At 40.0% G+C, this 20,898-nt stretch overlaps 3 protein-coding genes across 10 annotated transcripts; 2 read left to right on the top strand and 1 right to left on the bottom strand.

The window, feature by feature from the left end:
• Positions 1-236: 236 nt before the first annotated feature.
• LOC132203957 (holocytochrome c-type synthase) lies at positions 237-1,684 on the bottom strand. The gene is made up of 4 exons (XM_059632135.1): positions 1,406-1,684; positions 1,210-1,269; positions 794-1,149; positions 237-729 (listed from the first exon to the last, which is right to left on the bottom strand). The coding sequence occupies exons 1-4, from the start codon at positions 1,556-1,558 to the stop codon at positions 492-494; spliced, it is 807 nt and encodes a 268-aa protein (XP_059488118.1). The 5' UTR covers positions 1,559-1,684; the 3' UTR covers positions 237-491.
• Positions 1,685-1,778: 94 nt separating this feature from the next.
• LOC132203958 (mediator of RNA polymerase II transcription subunit 28) lies at positions 1,779-3,354 on the top strand. Its single transcript, XM_059632136.1, has 5 exons — positions 1,779-2,061; positions 2,123-2,299; positions 2,352-2,561; positions 2,621-2,731; positions 2,788-3,354. Exons 1-5 carry the CDS (start codon positions 2,002-2,004, stop codon positions 2,971-2,973), a joined length of 744 nt encoding a protein of 247 aa, XP_059488119.1. The 5' UTR covers positions 1,779-2,001; the 3' UTR covers positions 2,974-3,354.
• A 953-nt stretch (positions 3,355-4,307) lies between these two features.
• Positions 4,308-20,834, top strand: LOC132204013 (regulator of G-protein signaling loco). 8 transcript variants are annotated; one of them, XR_009442493.1, is made up of 17 exons: positions 4,308-4,466; positions 5,062-5,344; positions 5,399-5,578; positions 5,641-6,187; positions 6,636-6,878; positions 10,016-10,171; positions 10,709-10,858; positions 10,980-11,366; positions 11,421-11,639; positions 11,698-11,880; positions 11,992-12,189; positions 12,243-12,330; positions 12,383-12,498; positions 12,555-12,638; positions 12,745-12,853; positions 20,113-20,287; positions 20,419-20,557. XR_009442493.1 is itself a non-coding variant. In XM_059632217.1 (17 exons), exons 2-17 carry the CDS (start codon positions 5,064-5,066, stop codon positions 20,704-20,706), a joined length of 3,309 nt encoding a protein of 1,102 aa, XP_059488200.1. In that variant the 5' UTR covers positions 4,308-4,466; positions 5,062-5,063; the 3' UTR covers positions 20,707-20,834. The 8 variants fall into 8 exon arrangements, 5 of the variants coding, with proteins under 5 accessions (XP_059488200.1, XP_059488199.1, XP_059488202.1 ...); XM_059632217.1 differs by having other exon boundaries at positions 10,980-11,354; positions 20,113-20,204; positions 20,419-20,834; XM_059632216.1 differs by having other exon boundaries at positions 20,113-20,204; positions 20,419-20,834.
• Positions 20,835-20,898: the final 64 nt, after the last annotated feature.

Here is a 20,898-nt window from a genome sequence, read left to right as displayed (position 1 = left end):
GAAATTCTGGGGGTAAAATATTAAAATTGAAATTCTTGACTATCGAAATAAAACTATAAAATACTTTTTCAAAGATATTATGCATTATTTGATTTTGACGCACTTAGATAATAATTATTAATTAAGGTATGATTATGTTATGTTTCATGTAGAAGATTGTCCTCAGATAGTAATAGCAGTTGAAAATAAACAGGGATATTTTCATCAGAACCACTAAAGAAAAATGCAAATTTTTCTTTTTCAATTAGTTTTGCAAAGCTCTATTTTTATTCTTTGGGCTTATTAAACCAGAAATCAGGCTAATATAAAAATTGTGAGTTTCACAAGAACCCATCAAGCGTATAGCACATTCAGCAATATGGCGTTCTTGTAATGCAAATTAATACAACATATTTCCATTTTGCTTGAGGGAGTTATAATTATGCTGACGGAGAATTTAATTTTTAAATAACTGTCTAAATAAGGTCTTCGAATGAGATGAAAGAAAACCCTTAACTACTTGACTGGTGATCTTGTTTTTCTTCCCGCTCGTATTTCCATCGCCAATATGCAACCTTCATGCGATCCCAGACGTTTTCAAAAGAGTCCATAGCTGGACGTACGTCAAGCAAGGCAAATTGATACGAGTTGCCGTCAACATCTCCACCGTCATAATAATCAATCACGTAGCGCACATCTTTTCCACATCTATCGACTATCCAGTCGTGGCGGTCGAATGGCAGTTCGTAGCTGAAAAGTCAATCTCATAAGTGTTTATTCTTGCAAATTTAATGACATATTTAAATTTGCTAACCCAAGCATTTGCCTTATTCTGGCTCTGGGTGAATAATCCTTGGCTTTTCCACCAAAGCTTTTGAGTCGGGGATCACCGCACTCCTTGGCATGCAAAGCCTCCCACTTGAGCACCTCTCGCCACGCTTGCTCATTGTTGGCGTTGTGAATTCTAATGATGTGACCCATGTCCTGTTGCTTGATGTCTTCCTCCTTCCATCGCCAACCCTTGCGGAGCATAGCATTCCAGAACATCTGTTGCGAAGGGTAGACCCAGAACTCTTTATTTTCACCAATTTTGGGAATCGAAGAGACTTGTCGTTCGGTAGGCAAGGGGAAAGGCTGTCCAGCCGAGGGCTGCTGATTAGGTGGTGGCATCTGAAGAAGGAGGGTTCAAAATGGAATTTTTGTATTTAGTCAGCATTGCATAATAAATACCATGTTTGTTGGATTGATATCATTTCCTCCACCTACCGGACACTCGCTCATCAAGACGGGCTGGAAAAACAAATGTTTTTATGATTTTTTTTCATTCGAAATAAATTAAATCACAACAACATCATAAGAGGAATTAACCATTTTTTAAAATATTTTATTTAGTGGATATGAATACGATTTTAATGTTTTGTTTTACCTCGGTTTTTGGAGCAGAGTCTGCTTTTTTGTGCATTGGGCATTCAGGTGGTGGCTCCATCCCCCCTGCAGAAGACACGTTTGGGTGACCTTTAGGCATTGAACCGGTCACATGGGCGGCCACCGCCTCAGCAGCGGATACCGAATTGCCCATTTCTTCGACTTAAAATTACGTTATGCAGCAACAGAATTACGAAATTGCCTCAGCACAAATAAAAACTTTTAGAACTGCATGGTCCAGAAATCTTCCTGAAACAGCTGAGTATTTATTGATATTTTGAGCAAGTAAGGGGAGAGAGATTAGAGGGGAAGTTGATGATTGGAAGGGGGCTCGTGTGATTGCGGTGCACAATTTTCATCCCCTCTACTTTATAGTAGCACTGCCTCAAATACATTGCCGCTGTCACGAATGGTCACGACTTTGTTGAAAGGGGGAGGTAAAAAAAGCCATAAAAACACAAATCTTGCCGGTCAAATCAATTTTTCGCAATTTTTATTGGAAACTGCAAATTTCCTCAATCAAATTTACATGTTGTCCCATCAGAGCGGCTGGAAGAACTTTTAAAACTAATCACAAATTTTCGTGCGAGCGTAAAAATGGCTGCAACCACGAACGGGAATGGAAACATTGTAGACGAGTTTGAGGAGGCCTTCCAGGTAAAAGGCAGAAAATACTTAAATTCATATTTAATTTCTAATTGCAATGAATATTTTTAAGGCTTGCTTGACCGTTTTAACAAAAGATGACACACAGAAAATGGAGTGGGATGAGCTCAGATCGGAGGTTGAACAAGTAAATGTAAAATTTGTTGACCTTGCAAGACAAATGGAAGCTTTTTTCTTGCAACGAAGATTTTTACTTTCTGCGTTGAAGCCAGAACTTATTGTGAAAGAGGTTTTAATCTTTAAATTTATATAAATTTTTAGCTTAATGTGAAATCTTGTAGGATATCCAAGAATTGAAACTGGAACTGATGAGGAAAGAAGAGTTGCTCCACAGGCATCACGAAAAAATTGGTCAGTGGCAGAATCTTCTGGCAGATTTGCAGAGTTGGCAAAAGTCTCCAGCACACGGCCCAGTACCTCCAGGCCAAATCACCCCTGGACAGCCTGCACCACAACCACAGCCTCCGCCGGGGGTAATGATGCCCAATCAAGTATATTAAAATCTAAGATCATCTTTGAACCGATAATAGTATAAACGGCTAATTTCCAGGTGCCTGTAATGGGCCCGCAAGGACCTCCTAATCCAGTTGTCCTGCAGCAGCAGCAGCAGCAACAACTTCAGCAGCAACACCTTATACAACAACAGCAACAAATGCAGCAAGTAAGAATTAACCAATTTTAAAATTAATTCTTGTGTAATTGAAACCAATCTCTCAGGGACCACCTATGTCTCCAGCTGCGGGTCACCCGGGTCAGCAGCAAATGATGTTCATGCAGGGCCCGCCGAGAGGCCCGATGGGATTCCCCGGACCATCTGGGGCCATGCAGGCTGGTCTGCAGGGACCCCTGGCCTACCTGGAGAAAACCACTTCCAATATAGGCATGCCAGATGCACGAAGGTGACGGGGAAGGGGCAGGGGGCGCGGACGAGGCCGTGGAAGGGGCCGTGGAGCCAACCAGCCGGGCATTGAATACAGCCCGCCACAGTGAGCCCTTCCGTAGCATGCACGCACACATAAAAACAAGGGGTGGGACCTTATAATTTTTTTGTTTAAAAGTAGCCCCATCCCGCACAAACTTGCCTCCAAAGCCTGGGACCATGATATGATATCTTATTTAGGTGATGTTCAGGCTATTTAATTAGTTATACTTAATTATTCAGTGGTTTCATGAGAGTAAAACGATGGTTGCTGTGGATTGTAAGTTCAATATTGGGAAAATGCACTATATTTCAACCTTTATGTTTCATGGGTAAATTTATGAGTTGATCGTTTTTTTTTTTAAGTTATAAGCTCACAAATTCCATTGATATTTGCACCCCTCTGAACCTATTTTACTATCATTTGCAAATTTATTAAAAGACTTACTTTAATTTTTCTTGCAATCCACATATATATGAATTTTTACTACCAATATAAGAGAAGGTAGTGAATTTCAATACAATGCATTTTACCACAAGAATCCGGACAATTAAATTATAAATTTTTATTTCGCTCATACCACCGTTTTTGTGTCCAATTGCTATAGTGTCCTGCTGTGTGTCTAAGCATGTCATTCGCCTTGCGCCTTCTGCCCACAAACTGATGTCGAAATTCCATTTAATATGGATTTCGAATTTGTTAAAGCTGCTTTGTTAATAATTCTCTGCTTCGGAGACCTGCTCAAAATGTTGCAAATGTGTACAGCAGGTGTACGGTTTTTTAGAGGAAATTCCTTTGCAAAATTTGTAAATAACTTCGCAAGATATTATTTCCCATTAGGGCAGGTATATTTTTCAAAATATGAGACCTTTTGTATTTTTGTAAATATTTCCATTGTTGTTGAGTGCTATGAAAATCATCAACCAATGAGTGGAAGATGGAGATCAAATTTTAGAAAGTAATGAAAAAAATGCTTCCGAATATATGTATCAATATGTATATTTATGAATTTCTGTATAAAATTCAAATATAGTACAGTTGTATGAAGAAATCACAATAAAAATAAAATCAAGCAAAATATTCATGATTAATTTTTTTCAAATAATTTAATTAATAGGAAAATATGCATTAATTTTGCGCTATTCTTCCGCTATTATTGCAAACTAATATTTCATCCAATTTAACTCTCTAAACTCCTCTTTGTGCTTTGCATTATTTTTTGTAGAGCGCGGCTCCACAAGTTTGCCAATAGCGAACAATAGGAGAGGAATTTAGTTGAAATAATTGCAGACAGGTGGCAGTGCGAGTCAAGCGCCCGAGGCAATTTTGTGATTGTGAATGTTGGAGTTCAGTCAAGTTGTCCGTTGCCGTGCGTAGCTGCCTTCGTTTATGTTTTCGTATTGTTTTCTGAAATTAATCACCTTTCTTGGGACATTATGATGAAGACTATTTGAGCTTCGGGTACTGCGTGGTGAAGTACGTTGCACCATCTTAATTAGAAATAGCCATTGATGCTTCTAATGGGAGATTTTTTGAAATCGACTTGATCCCTTTCGCACACACGTATTGGGAAGTTCAACGAGTGAAATTTTGATTTTCCGCCACCAAAACCGTATTTTTTTCAATCTCATCCGTTCAAAAGCTTTGTGAGTGGAAACTGGTGAACATTTGCAAAGCTAAAATGCCTCAGTACAGGTTTTTAATCACCATATGACATGAGTTGTTTGACACTTTTTTTCATAGTTTATAAAGTGCAACAAGAAAACACTTTCTTTTTCTAAGGTGTTGATTTGCAATTATGCAATGTTTTCACAAGTGCATTGAAATATATACATGTTAAATCTGTCTTTATAATTTCAATAAATCATGTTTTGCAATCAGTTTGATGAAAATTTACTTGTCGTATTGTCCAGATGGACTAAAATATTTTACAAAAATTGCAATGAATATACTCTAAAAATTAATTGTTTACATATTCCATTAACACCGCAGAAATAATCATTATTAATTAATATTGAAGATCTCAAAATGGCAAATTGATTTGAAATAAAATAAACAAATTTATCTGCAGGAATGCATCAAGTGCGACGGAGGAAGCGGCGCTCGCAAGGCCTAAACGCTGCGTCTCAGCACAACTTATGCTGTGTTGACGTTGTGCGTGGTGCTTATGGCTTTGGATTTACCATATCTGGACAGCAACCTTGTCTTCTGAGTTGTATCGTACCTGGAAGCCCAGCCGAGGCCGCAGGACTGCAACCTGGCCATGCATTGGTGGCCGTGAACGGTCGAAATGTTGCTCGACTTCCGCACGACACCGTTGTCCGTCTGATAGGTTCCAGTTGCGGTCGCCTGAGGTTTTTCTTTTTTTAAACTAAAATTAAAACAGGATAATAAATTTTAAATTCCAGACTACACGTGTCTCCTCACTGGCACGAAAGATCAAGTAGCAGTGAATCTGACGAAGACACACCTGTGAGAAACGCAGTACGTTTGTCACCAAGAAATGCTGCACCTCCAGCTGAGCTGCGTGCCGTTGTTGGCTACCTGGGAACAATAGAACTACCTCGGCACCTCACTCCTGGCTCGAGGTAATTGCATCAAAATATCTACCTGTAACCTTATTGAAAAACACAATTCTTTTTCTATTTAGACTTGCCGTCATTCGGAGTTGTGTTCGTCGAATGCGAGCAGAGCGTCGTGTGCACACAGTTGTCGCCCTCTCCGTCCGAAGACGCCACTCGGTTTTACTCAGTGACGCCAGCGGAGCCAGCATTGCTGAATTTGGTGCTGAGCGAGTTGCCTTTTGTGGTGCTTGTGCTGACGACAGACGATTCTTTGGTCTTGTGACTGCTTCCGAGGCTGGTTCTGCGTGCCATGTGTTCATGATTGATCCCTCATTGCACCCTCATCATGCTCACTTGCAACGAGCTGCCGCCTTCAGAGTTGCTTGCACGCCTAATGGAGTCGGATGTGCGGAGTTTCCCTCTCATGCAGATCCAATTCTGCGAGCCATTGCCTCACTCACCGCTGCCGCTTCGCCTCCACCGCCACCACCAAGGAGCAACGCTAGTAGTTGTCCCTCGAGCAACTCAGACTCTGGCATTGGCTTTCGGGATGAAGACTCCCTTCAAGATAGACTGACTGTTCGGGCCATGCCAGATCCACCTGTGGTGCAGATGCGGAAACTTAGTCCAAAGGTATGCAAGGATCATATTTTTTGTTTTGTAAAAAAAATGGCTTAGCTCATTAGTCTAGTGCATTAAATTATTAAGTAGCCTCTCTTTACTTCGCAGGGGAGAAAGTGTCAAAATTTACCCACTTTGCAATTCTGCAGTGCAATTATTTACATGGTCATACTAATTTTAAAGTTGCAAATATTATTAAACTAATTTTCTTTTAACCTCCAGCTTTTAAATCTTTCTGCCCCAATCTTTTCCAACTAACACATGACCTTTCAAAAGTATGTACACTATCTTGCTAAAGTCAAATAGAAATCCCCAATAATTTTGTGCCTTAGCTATAATCGAAAAAATTAAATTTGAAGAAATAAATATAATAATTAAGAATCTGGCCTTATTTTCTCAATAACAATCTCTTCTGTTGGACCTTTAATATTTTCTGACAAAAATGTGTTTATGTTGTCAGGTATATGGCCTAGAAGCACATAGCCTGGAAGATTTGCCAGCAATTTGCCCAGCTGTGCCATCGGGTGACGAGTCAATGACCTCAATAGACCATTGGGGCAGTTTGCAAGATTTGGCTAGGTTGGACCAGGGCAGACAACGAAGGAGGCGAAAGCATCCAACACATCATCAACACCCAATGCAACCACCCTCTCTTGCTCCAAGAACCCATTCACCCCAGCCAGCGCCAGACGAGGAGTCTGATGTGAGTATTTTTTTTTTTAAATTTATAGTGAAGTTTTAATCCGACCAAAATTAATGTAAATTTCCATTTTGATATTTTCAACAATTTTTTTTTTTTAATTTGAACATTTTAAGTTTTCACATGGAATATTTACGTATTTAATATTACGGCAAGTAAACCTCTAAAAAAAGCAAGCCTAATCGACCGTGAAAGTTAGACAAGGCCATTAGTTTCCACAGCAAAAAGTAGCAGTGGGGGCCTGCTAGAGGTCGACTTTCACAGATGTCGCTTCTTTGATTCTGTGGGCAAGAAACATTTTGCAGATCTAGTAATATCCAGGCTGGATAGTCGCTGTTTATTTTGCTCCACATCAAAGCTCTTCTTTTAATCATCGGGATGAATCTTTTGAGATGGTCGAAACAACAGAGATGTGTTGAGGAGGGTGACTGAGGGTGGGGCAGCAGCTCCGAGTGGGGCAGAAATTTGGGTCAGGGGCAAAGGAACTTGTATGAGAATAATAAAACGCACTCACTTAGCACAGAGTGGGAAAGGCGCGTGTTTACTCAAATATAAATTATTTTTGTAAATTTACATTTTCTGTCTCAAAATACATAAAAATCACTGGAGCATCTTGGAAACGCTTGCCAAAAGCGCTTTATGCATGTTGCAACCGCGAAGCAGTAAATCAAAATTTTATTTTTGGAATGGCTACACTATAAGTGGACGGACGCTCTGCTACGCACACAAGATCTCACTTTCCTTTCGCTGCTTGCAACAGGCATCGCGCGATTTCTTTTTTCATCGAAATCTAAATTTTGTTTACGACCATCTCACGAAAAGTGCACAAATTTTAGCACTTCCCGTGTAATCAACTTCAACGCGCGGATTGATTTGCTTCTTAAGCGTTTTAATTGAGTTGAAAGTTAAAGTGGAAACCAATCGGGGATCATCACAAAATTATACGGAGCGCAGAATACAGTAAGGTTCGCGAGTGGAGGAGTGGAGGTAAAAGCTCCAGTGGACGAGCATCGAGCGGCGGGGCTGGCGTGATTCAAGGCAGTCAATCAGTCAGCGCTGGCATGAGCGGCGGCGAACAGGAGGCCGCCGCGGCCCACAAGCCCCCCAAACCCCTGGCCGGTCCCCGCTCCTTCACCCTGCCCGCTAGACTGCAGTTTGTGAGTAACTTTGATTGGAAATCATGCACTCGTCAGCCGCCTTGTTATTAATTCTGCGATGAATGGAGTCTTGCGCACAGCATATGGCCTTCCCTTTTTACCATTTTGATATTTACTATGGGTGGGGACGCAAATTGGCAATTAGTGCCAAGTGGATATTGTGTTCGTTAGCTCGCAATTTTGCTGTATGGCCAGGTCATCTTTTTGCGTCTGTCTCGTTCTCTACTTGCGTTGCGATAAATTGACAATGGGCACCTTTGTTGCCCGCGCCTCGCTGAGGCTTGCACGTCTGGCTGAGTGAGCAGCGCCTTTATCACTTATTCCTCTTTCAATTTGTTCACAACCGTTTAAATGAAAATGGTAAATTAATAAAATCAATCGTTTCCAAAATTTTGTAGAAAAGGATTGCCTTTGGTGCTCATTGTCAATCCGTCTTTAAGGAACTTGCCTATGTTTTTAATTAGTTTAGAGTAAACTTCAAAGTATTATTGCGGTTAAAAAGGCATTTAAGCGAGCGAAATTGCATCCCTTGTGCTCTGAGAATACAGGTGCATGCGTTGACAGGATCTTCTAACTTACTTAGATCGTACCAAGACCACAGTTAAAACGCATGCGCTGGAGTACCTGCGTATATTACCTGTTGGAATAAGGTCAACTTATTGGGCTTTTTTTCTTTACGCTGGTAACAGCGGTGATTTGTAATTTTGGGGTTCGCAAGAGTCTGTCCCACTAAATTGCTGAAAAATATCAACCCGCCGACTTGAGTGTCTGTTGAGTGCCTGCCGAGCATCTTTTTATTACTCGGAACTACGTTACATTCTTCAAGTGTGCTTTGAAATGGGACGTGATTATTTTTTTAATATCCACTGGCGACGTCTACTGCTCAAAAAATGATATTATAAAACGCTGGGCGTGGGTGATGTTTGTTGTAATAAATATTCCTTCAGGGATTTGAATCAGAGTCCTGTGCAAATGGAAAGGTGAACAATTATTTTAGAACACATAGTCCAATATTATTAAAAAAAATTCAAATTTTATAACCATTAAAACTTTTGTTCAATGATTTTTTATTTTGATTACTCCGTCCAGTATCAAATTTCTAATATGGTTCTCCACAGAGAAAGTGGGAAAATTTTAGTTGTTGTTCTGCGAAGAATATCTTCCTCCTTGTTGTCATCATAAGCAGCAATTATTATAGTGGTGTTAGGCTTGTTGGCGAAATGTATGTATGTTTACGTCAAGGCTTCACCTCAACTCAACTGGAATAATAAAGGGGTTTTCTCCTATGGCTTTCATTGAAACTTAGGTGCCCCAGCAGCAATGTTGGTAAACAGATTTTTGTTTGACGTCAGGCAAATGATTCAGCGGTCGTCTGCGGCGGTTTTCCTGTTCGCGCAGCAGGGCGTAGTTCTTGTGCACAGCAGTTCCTGCAAGCAGTGCGCTATGCTTCTCAGGAAAAGTCTTCGGCGCAAAACCGTGGGACTAGATAGGGACCTGTTGAAGGTTGATAGCAAGGAGATCGCTGTGAAACGCAGCTCTGCAGGGATGTACATGAGATTCTTTGCGTACGACCCAAGGGTAGGATATAAATAAGGGATTCTTTTAATACAGTATTAACAAAAAACAATAATAACAATAACATTGACAGGTCATTTTTTAACCATATAGCGTTTGATATTGCATACAATTTTGAGTTATAAAATTGAGGCTAAAAATCTTATTTGGGCTTAAGAACAATGTCAACTAACATAAATTTTTGATAATTTATAGTTAATCTTATTAGAGATAGTAGCATTGCGATAGTTCTTAATTTCCTGTTTGAGCCATATGCTAGTCTTTTTTTTTTTTTTTTTAAATTACATGTTATTTAATAAGCAACTTGACCACAAACCAGGCAGGCGCAGTTTGCTTAGTTGCAGCAAATCAAATTAAATGTGAGCGGTAGCATCTCAATTGCTAAAGATTTTTAACATGCTTATTTAGTGCGAGCAACCATTCAAAAAGTGGTGCAGTGGCTCATACCTGGGATTTTTGCACCGAGCCACCCACGACGAGGAGGACGAAAAGCTGCCGTCGCCCAAAATGCCGCCTCCGTTGACCCCACTTTGGGGCGCGTGCGGTAGATACATTGTTGGAGAGGTATTGTTGGCTGCGGTATATCCCTAGCCTTATCTGTGTGATGAGCACTTCCGTGAGAAAAACCCCTTTGCACTCCCTCACAGTTTATGTTTTTTGATGCGTGTTTTCCATTTATTTACCTTGACTAAATTTTATTGTTATTTATGGTTTCCTGTAGCTCAAGAACAAACAAACTTGGTAGAAACTTTTCAGTTGGATTTAGGCATGAGTTGATAGCAGAGTTTGATTATGTTTTTTTTTTATCGTTGTGTTCATTTTCATACATGAAAATCTGCAATGCGGAATTTCCTTTTCGACAAATTCATATAATATATGTGCGTGTGTGTTCAAATTTAGGTGTGTTAGTATTACATATTTATTTTTATTTTTGTATGTTTTTGTGCAAGCGTTATAATATTATGGCTTTTAAGCACTTTTTAAAAGAGCTTAAAAGCTTATCACCCTTTACAAAGCACTCTACAAAATGTTTGACTTAAATTTAATTCTTTCACAAGACAATACAATGATTTAATTATTTGTGTTTGTGTCTTTTTTCAGAGCCACAAGGAAAATGCAGAGGTAAGAGGGAATTTTAGCTCACACATTAGGAACCAAGTTGACGGAAGCGAAGTGGACCCCTCGAAACAAAACTGCTTCGACTCCTTTGAGAAATTGCTTGATGACCCAAATGGAATGCATGTCTTCTCGGTTAGTTAAGTTTTTCTTTTACTCTGATTGGCTAGTTAATCAGGCACACATTGAAATTGACTCTTCATAACTGAAAATTCCCATTATTTTCAAACTGCAACATTAAAATGTTTGATTGCAGGAATTTTTGAAGAAGGAGTTCAGTCACGAAAACATCTATTTTTGGGTAGCGTGCGAGAAATACCGCAGATTGAAAGATCCTTGCGCGAGGAGGGCGCTAGCTCGTAACATTTTCCAGAAGCACCTCTGCTCTGGTGCTCCTGAGCCTGTAAACGTCGACTCGCAAGCGCGACAGGCTACTAAAGATGGTCTCGAAGATGCCAAAGAGGACTTGTTTGTGGCAACGCAGAAGCAGATTTTCAATTTGATGAAGTTTGATAGTTATCCGCGCTTTTTGAAATGTGATTCGCACAAAGATGCAACTGAGTATTCGGGCTGTGGTGATCTAGACCCCGACCTCATCTTGCACGCAAGAGATGAGCCAAACCCAGGAAAGGTAGGGGTGAAGGTGATTTTTTTTTTAAATTTTTAATCTCTGAATGTTTATGCATGGTTTTCAAAGCTCAAGAAAAGTCAAAGTGACGCAGAGGATCGAAGACGGAAATCACTCTTGCCATGGGGCCGCAAACACTCCGGCCAAGCAAGATCAAAGTCGAGGGACAGAGGGGAAGAAAGAGTACAAGACGATTCAAGTTCAGTGCGTTCGGAGCTGACTGGCAGTAGATCATCTCTTGCTTCCTCAGACTTGGCTCTCATACAGAGAAATAACAATAGCAGACAGGTATTTATTAATAATAAGCAAAGATTATTACTTTTTATATTGATTAATTTTTGGTTAGTCTGTTTCCCTTGGTGATGTGAGTCAAACAGGAGAGCTTTGCAGAGTAATACTTCCTGATGGTGCCACAACAGTTATTTCTACTGTCCGAGGAGACAATGCAAAGCAATTAATCTCTCGTCTTCTTGAGAAAAGAGGGTTACAGTTCAGCACATTTGAATTATTCGTGTCTGGGCAGTCAAATGTAAGTAAAAAAGCTTAAAAACTCGGTTCAAACTCGAGCTGTGAGAAAAATAATATTTGTGTCATTTTTTCAAAAGTTTATTATTTATCTAAAAAGAGTCTTTTATTCCAGTGTGTCAACTTATCAGACGAGAGTACAGTGCTTAGCGGAAAAGAAGTTCGAGTAGAGCAGAGAGTCGTATTTCGACTTGATCTTCCTAGCAAAAAGACTCTAGGTGTGAAGGCAAAAGCCTCTAAGACCCTAGCGGAAGTGTTGAAGCCAATCCTCAACAAACATGGCCTTAAACTAGAAAATGCTACTGTTACTTTGGTATAGTGTAGTTGTGACTTGCAGTGTAGAATATTTGACAGAACATGTTTCAGATATGTGATACAACTCCTCTTGATATAAATCGAGCCATCGCATTTGTAGAAAATGAAAGGCTGCAAGTTTGCATAAATAATACTTCAGGTAAATAATGAATTTTGGTTAATGAGCAAGTTTCATGAGACTTGGACTATAGGCCCCGTTAAAGGCAGTAAATCTACATTAGATGAGATCACGAACAAGGTTTTTGAAGAATTACTCCAAGGGAAACCCACTGAGAGCACACAGGGATCAGATCATGGATCTGTAAAGGTAAGTCAAATCTGCATTTTTAAGCTTCAGCTTGGAAATAGAAAATTGCTTTTTAGTCCGAGGACTGGAGCTCTGATCATGGGTCTGGAATATTTGGACGTTTTCTCAGGAGAGACTCGGCTTTCATGGATAAAACCAGGGTTTGTAAAAAAAAATATGCTTTTTCTGCTAAGCCTGCTGTTGACATACAATTGTTGATAAAGATTTAATTTTAAAGCGTGTTTTTAAAATCATTTCCTTCATCAGGAATCGAGGAGCAAGAAGGGAGCCGTGCCAAGATTGATTGAAACTCATGAAAATACGCTTAGGGTACCTGGGCCAAGAGCAAATATTAAGGGTCAATCAGAAAGCGAAGGTATATAATCATTCAAAATGGATTGTGCTAGATTATTTGATTAATATAATGGAAGCTCCGTTGTAACAATAATTGGGAATTTTGATTTGGAATTATTGTTTAAAACTGAATATTCCTTTCTCAATTAATCCTTTCCCTTGAACACACAAAAACACAAACACTTTTATTTAAATTAATTTATTCGTCGTCAACATTTTATTCTGCGTGTGAGAAGTGTCGAGTGCGCGGTGCCGAGAAGAAGAGAGAAAGAAGTGCATTTGCACTCGCCGCCAATCAGTGCCCCCACCACCTGCACTGATAAAGAGCACACAGGTTACTCCCGGGTAAAGGTCTTTGACCTCGTGCAGTTTTGGTTTAGTCGCCCACGATCAGTGGTTGTGAAAACACCACCCGGCCTCTGCTGTGCCAGCAGCAGGTTGGCCGCTTCCTCTTGCAAATTGGAGGATACGAACGTTCTGCGAGAAGAGTCAACGTAAGTTGCTTTTCAGAATTTTTTCCCTTAATTGGGCGGCATCCCGAATGGACCTTCTGGACCATTCCATCCCTTATTTCATTTTGAAAATTGGGCGCGTCGACTAAACCAAATTCTTGTACAACCCAGGTGCCCTGTGGGGCCGTTGATTATCGCAACTGTCCAGCCCGGCAGAGCTGCTGTCCGCCAGCGTCGTTTGCGGATGGGGCGCTGTCGACAATTGCAGCGCTTCGTGCTCACGTGTGACCACCACCACCCCGGTCACCAACCACCCTCAGCCGGCGGTCGTCCGACCGAACACCTGGTCGACCTTCGAAGCACCGACACCATCAGGGGTCGCTCCCCTCGCCGAGACCATCTCGACACACAGCTCACGATGAGTACCTCTCATTTGTGCCTTTAAGTGAACTCGATCCGAACGCTCGTCGAGTGAAATTTTGATTATTTATTATATTTTTCCAAATTGATATTTTGTTACACATTACACTTTCTACACAAATTAGCCCCACCTACTAACCACAGACAGTTAAATCACAATTAATTTGCAAATACAAATTTCTTATTATTTTTTGCATTGACTCGCTTTGCAATTAAAATCCGTTTAAAATTAAAATTAAAAATTAATTCTTTTCTTTTGCAATTTTAGTTCTTTAATTTGAAATGAACCTTTTTGTGCATCTTTTCTGAATTTGAGATTAAGTTTCTGAGCAGTTAATTTAAACTTCTGGATAAGCAGAACCCACTTATTGGATCTGAATCAAAAAGTAACCCTGAGTGTTACATGGCGCCCAACTTAATTTAAACCCCAGCAGTTTAAAGCAAATTAAAGTAAATTTAGTGTGAGTAAAGTTTCTAGATCTTTCTTTTCACAAGCGTTACGTAAGCGAAAAATCTCTGGAATTATTCTCGAATGATAGTTGTGCGATTCGTTAAATTTTAGGAATTTGGAAGCATAATTTTTGAGCCGAGAAATTTGCGGAATTTTTGTAGTGTATTGTACAGATAAAAGTAAGCGAAGGTTGTCGGCCGTCGTGCGCGTTTTGATGGTTTTGCGTGAAAAACTTTTGCGGCGTAATCTTTGATAGAGTGCGAGCAAATTAATTTTTTGAGATACCGATTTTGAGATTTTTGAGAAAATAAATTTGATTCGATAATTGGATTTGAGCAATGTCGTCTCCGAATTTTTGTCTTGTCCCGATGAAGCTCGACTCAGCTTCGGGTAAATTTGAACCACTGGCAGAATTTTGCCCAGGCCACGGCGCCGAGCAAACCCGTATTCTGGCCAAAGTCATTCCGACCGCGGAATGGAACTTAAAGTTTTCTGGTGAAGATGATTCTCATTTGACCGTAGATTTGTTTTTGCGGGAGGTGAATCTGAAATTTGGCGAAAGCAAATTGAGTGATGAACAGTTTTGGAGAACCGCATTTAATTTGTTTTCTGGCCCCGTTCGGAATTGGTTTTTGGCCAATTTTGAGAGGTGGTCATGTTGGACCGATTTTGTGCCTGATTTTGTGCGTAATTTTCGCCCTCCAAATTACATTGAAAGATTGTGGGAGCAAATTCGTCTCCGCACGCAGGGTGAACACGAGCGAGTTAATATGTATGTTGCAGAAATGCGGATACTTTTTTCCTTGCTTGACGTTGAACCGCCCGAGCGAGATAAATTTGTTTTCATTCAAAACCGACTGCATCCTTTTTGGCTAGAAAAATTGCCTTGGTCTTTCATTAATTCTTTGGACGAATTAATTTCAGAAAGTTTGCGAATTGAGAGTGTCCAGGACCAGATAGAGCGCTACAAAGAGCCCTCTGCCCCAACTAATCCTGTTTTGCCCGAATTTATTTACAGGGGACGTGAAGATGAATTAATTTTGTCCGAGAATGCGAGTGAATTGGGAAGTGTTTCGCGTGAGCCTAGTTTGCTGTACGGCGAATCGCCGAGGCAAGTTTGTGTTCCGCAAAATGCAGCCGTGACTCATGAGCAGAGTAAGACAAATATTGATGGTCTTCAAAAATGTTCGCCATGCAGTGCAGAATGTGGAAGTGCGGAGCATGAAAGAGAGAGCATTGGCGCGGAGACTTTGCCTATTACATGTTGGAATTGTCGGCGTGCAGGTCACCGCTGGCGCACCTGTAAGTCGCGCAATTGTAATTTGTTTTGCAAAGGCTGCGGCGCACAAGGCGTTTCACATGCGTTCTGCGACCGAGAGGCATGCAGAAGGAAACGGCGAGACGAATCTTGTCGTCTTGAAAGAGTCAAATGCTTTGCGAGGAGAAAATGTGCGAGAATGAATGATGAGTGGCAAAGACACATTAATAAAATCAAGGTGCAGAAAGTTCGCGAGAAAATTAGTGCTTTGTTTTTGAAATATAAAACAGAGTTTACTGAGTTTGATTCTCAAAGCGAAGTTGAAGGCGAATTAAAGGAAAGGGTTAAGGATGATGATCGTGTATTTTTGAAAGTGACCATTTTTGACGTTAAACTTGTGGCTTTATTAGATTCAGGCGCGTCAACATGTATTTTGGGCGGCCCTGGTAGAAAATTAATTGACAAGTTGAGACTCAAAATTCATAGTACCAAAGTTAAAAACGTTCAATTAGCTGATAGATCGTGTCAGCCAGTTTTAGGTCAGATTGATTTGCCCATTTGTTTGGAAGGACAGTCATTTGTAATCAATGCATTGGTTGTTCCTGCAGTTGAATCTGATTTAATTCTTGGGCTTGATTTTTGGTTAAAGACCGGTTTTGTTCCCGATTTGTCGCGCGGAGTGTGGTATTTTTCTGGTGGCGCGGAAAAAGAATTTTCTTTGCCCAGTTTGAGTTCTGTAGCAGTTGACGGCGATAAGTTGGACGATGCCCAACGCGAAATTTTGAATAATTTTATTTCTGAAATTAAGTCAAAATTTCCGGCTAGTCTTGGACGCACAAATGTTATGGAGCATAAAATTGACACGGGAAATTCACCGCCAGTAAAAACAAAGCAATTTTACATTCCACCCGCCGAGTTAGAATTAATGAAAAAAGAAGTTGATAAAATGTTAGAGTTGGACGTGATTGAGCCCGCCATAAGCCCTTGGAATAATCCAGTTTTTCTTGTGCGAAATGAGCAGCGCGGTAAAGAGCCTAGATTTGTGGTCGATATGCGAGAAATTAATAAAGTCACAGAGTCTGACGCGTATGCAGTGCCCATATTAATGAATATTTTGGATGGTTTAGGAGATGTAAAATTTTTGAGCACAATTGATCTCAAAAAATCGTATTGGCAAATTCCATTGGATTCCGAAAGTAAACCAAAAACAGCATTTTTCATTCCTGAAAAAGGACAGTTTCAATTTAAAGTCATCCCATTCGGAGCGAAAAATTCTGGTCCGGGTTTCATGCGTGTAATTGATATTGTTGTCGCGAACTCGTGGATTAGAAAATATATTCGAATTTACATTGATGACGTTTTTGTTGCAACTCCCACATTAAAATTGCATTATAAGGTGCTGAAAGAATTATTTCGTTTGCTATTGGAAGCCAATTTAACGCCAAACTGGGATAAATGCCGTTTTTTGAGAAAATCAATTAAAATTTTGGGCTATGTTTTGGATGAGTTTGGCCTGCATACGGACCCTGATAAAGTAGCTTCAATTTTGAATTTGGCTAGGCCCACCAACAAGAAGGAGGTGAAGCGATTTTATGGCGCTTTGTCTTATTATAGGCGATTGATAAAGGATTTCAGCACAACCGCGGAGCCGTTGCTGCGTATGCTGAAAAAGAATGTGTCTTTTGCGTGGAATGAGGAACAAGAGTGTGCGTTTGTCGCGTTGAAGCAAGCAGCCGTCTCTGAGAATGTGGTGCGTTTGCCCGACTTCTCAAAGCCTTTTTACTTGCACACTGATGCTTCTGATGTTGGAATTTCAGGTGTTTTGACGCAGATATTTGATGATGGAGAGCATCCTATTTTTTACGTGAGCAGATTACTTTCTGAGACTGAGCAAAAATATATTACAATTCAGAAGGAAGCATTGGCGATAATTTGGTCTATTGAGCGATTGTCAGGATACCTTTCATACTCTAAATTCTTTGTTGTGACAGACAATAAGCCTCTTAAATATTTGCAAGATCAGAAAAATCCAAAAGGTCGACTTGCAAATTGGCGTATTAAATTGCAGCAATATGATTTTGAAGTTTTTCATCGACCTGGTAAATTAAATGTTGTTCCTGATATTTTGTCAAGAAGTTTTGATTCCAATGCAGTTAAAGTTTTTTCAATTAAATTTAGCAATCCAATTACAGATAAGTGGTATCTTGATTTGTTGAGTAAAGTAAAATCAAATCCTGAAAAATATCCATTGTTTAAAGTAATTGAAAATAAATTGTACAAAATGTGCAAAAATTGGAACCCTTTTGATGAGGAAAAATTTAAATTAGTAATTCCTAAATGCTCTAGACAAAAAGTTTTTGAACAGTGCCATTGCCTTCCTGAAGCAGGACATTTTGGTTTTTTGAAAACGTTTAATCGAATTTCTGAACAATTTTATTGGCCAAAAATGCGCGCAGATATTTCCAAGTTTTTGAGTAAATGTCGCACATGTCTCGCACAAAAACCGATTCAAGCAGCCCCCGCTGGATTGATGCATTCACACCCCGTTGAACGCCCTTGGCAGGTTTTGTGTAGTGATATTGTTGGAGAATTCCCGCGTAGTGTTAAAGGCAATAAATATGTGCTTAGCGTAGTTGATTTGTTCACCAAATTTGTTCTTTTGTTTCCGCTGAAAGATTCAAGTGCTAAGTCAGTTTGTAATGCGTTAGAGTCCACAATTTTGAGTTACGGAGCTCCACAATTAATGATTCAAGATAACGCGAAAATTTATACGAGCGGTCAGTTTAAAGATTTAGCTAGAAAATATGACGTGAAATTGCAATATTCGCCGCGTTACCATGCGCAAGCAAACCCGACGGAGAGAGTGAATCGTGTTTTTGAGACCGTAATGCGTTGTTTTGTCAATGAGAATCAAAAGGAGTGGGATAAATTTTTGCCCCAAATTGCTTTTGCGATGAATAGTAGTTTGCATGAGACGACAAGATTTACACCATTTTTCCTTTTCTTTGGTAGGCAGCCCACGCTTACTGGTTCAAATGCGGTTCGCGACAGTGTTGATTTTGACACTCCTAATCAAATTGATAATTATGCGGCTCGATTTCCGAAGTTGAAACGAATACACGAATTAGTTAAACAGAAAATTGTTGATGCTAATGAGCGGAATAGGCATTATTATAATTTGAGGAGACGTCCGGGTGATTTTTTGTTAGGTGATAAAGTGATGAAAAGGAATTTCGCAATTTCAAACAAAGGTTCAGGAATTTCAGCTAAGTTATTACCCTATTTTGTTGGACCCTATATTTTGAGAGAAAAGATTGCAGAAAATGTTTTCCGATTAGTAGACGAAAAGGACGAAAGAAAAGATATCGGTGTTTTTCATGTTCAGGACCTTAAAAAAGTCCCAGCACAGAAATAATTTTCTGCGAAAATTATTTTTGGTGGCAGGGGAGATGTAACAATAATTGGGAATTTTGATTTGGAATTATTGTTTAAAACTGAATATTCCTTTCTCAATTAATCCTTTCCCTTGAACACACAAAAACACAAACACTTTTATTTAAATTAATTTATTCGTCGTCAACATTTTATTCTGCGTGTGAGAAGTGTCGAGTGCGCGGTGCCGAGAAGAAGAGAGAAAGAAGTGCATTTGCACTCGCCGCCAATCAGTGCCCCCACCACCTGCACTGATAAAGAGCACACAGGTTACTCCCGGGTAAAGGTCTTTGACCTCGTGCAGTTTTGGTTTAGTCGCCCACGATCAGTGGTTGTGAAAACACCACCCGGCCTCTGCTGTGCCAGCAGCAGGTTGGCCGCTTCCTCTTGCAAATTGGAGGATACGAACGTTCTGCGAGAAGAGTCAACGTAAGTTGCTTTTCAGAATTTTTTCCCTTAATTGGGCGGCATCCCGAATGGACCTTCTGGACCATTCCATCCCTTATTTCATTTTGAAAATTGGGCGCGTCGACTAAACCAAATTCTTGTACAACCCAGGTGCCCTGTGGGGCCGTTGATTATCGCAACTGTCCAGCCCGGCAGAGCTGCTGTCCGCCAGCGTCGTTTGCGGATGGGGCGCTGTCGACAATTGCAGCGCTTCGTGCTCACGTGTGACCACCACCACCCCGGTCACCAACCACCCTCAGCCGGCGGTCGTCCGACCGAACACCTGGTCGACCTTCGAAGCACCGACACCATCAGGGGTCGCTCCCCTCGCCGAGACCATCTCGACACACAGCTCACGATGAGTACCTCTCATTTGTGCCTTTAAGTGAACTCGATCCGAACGCTCGTCGAGTGAAATTTTGATTATTTATTATATTTTTCCAAATTGATATTTTGTTACACATTACACTTTCTACACAAATTAGCCCCACCTACTAACCACAGACAGTTAAATCACAATTAATTTGCAAATACAAATTTCTTATTATTTTTTGCATTGACTCGCTTTGCAATTAAAATCCGTTTAAAATTAAAATTAAAAATTAATTCTTTTCTTTTGCAATTTTAGTTCTTTAATTTGAAATGAACCTTTTTGTGCATCTTTTCTGAATTTGAGATTAAGTTTCTGAGCAGTTAATTTAAACTTCTGGATAAGCAGAACCCACTTATTGGATCTGAATCAAAAAGTAACCCTGAGTGTTACACCGTGATTTGTATTATCTCCTTCTTTTCCTTGAATAAAAGTAATATTTTCACTTCAGAGCTGTACGAAGGTCTAAAAAGGGCTCAGCGTGGTCGTCTTGAGGATCAAAGAGGCACTGATATTAACTTTGAACTTCCTGACTTCTTGAAGGTGAGCCAGCCTGCGAGCTGAGCTATTGGTGTTGCATGTGTGGTATTTTGGCTACATTTTCACACTCCAGTGCATGCTATCAGGTTAACATCCCAGTTTTTTTTTTATCATAATTTTCAATTTCTCATTTGGTATCATTCTTTCAATTAATAATTTCCACTGTAAATCTAAATCAAGCGACAAATCCTATTATTATTTTAATAATAAATTTCAGGATAAAGAAAACACTCCTAGGTGGCTACAAAAAGGCCGGCTCTCAGAGGGTGACTGTCTTCCTTTGATGTCAAATGAGGGCATCGACCTTTCGTCAGGTCTGCTGCCCACAGTTGAGCAAGCTGAAGCTTACTTTGGAAGTAGAGTGACTCCTCTTTCACCGCCAATTCGACACCCTATGGACCCTCCCCCGTTGCCTCCTAAGCCTAAGACATACCCAAAGCATGTGTCAAAATGGACCCCTGCCACCTCGTCTGATGATGAACGCAACTCAACTTCTATTGTTTAATATATTAATTTATTGCTGAGTGAGTGTACTGGTGTCATTTTTCTTGTGGATGCAATTTTATCAGATTTGTTATGTATTTCACCGTGAATATATAGAAAAATGATTATTAAAAATTATTACTCCTAGAATTTATGCAATATGTATATAATTTATGTTTGTAAATAAATTGCATTTTATTGCATTTTGATTTAT

This window comes from Neocloeon triangulifer, unplaced genomic scaffold (assembly GCF_031216515.1).
Source record: "Neocloeon triangulifer isolate White Clay Creek 2 clone unplaced genomic scaffold, ASM3121651v1 ptg000020l, whole genome shotgun sequence".
Classification (NCBI taxonomy): Eukaryota; Metazoa; Arthropoda; class Insecta; order Ephemeroptera; family Baetidae; genus Neocloeon; species Neocloeon triangulifer.
The sequence above is the reverse complement of the archived record's forward strand: the minus strand, read 5'-3'. Positions and strand labels throughout refer to the sequence as shown.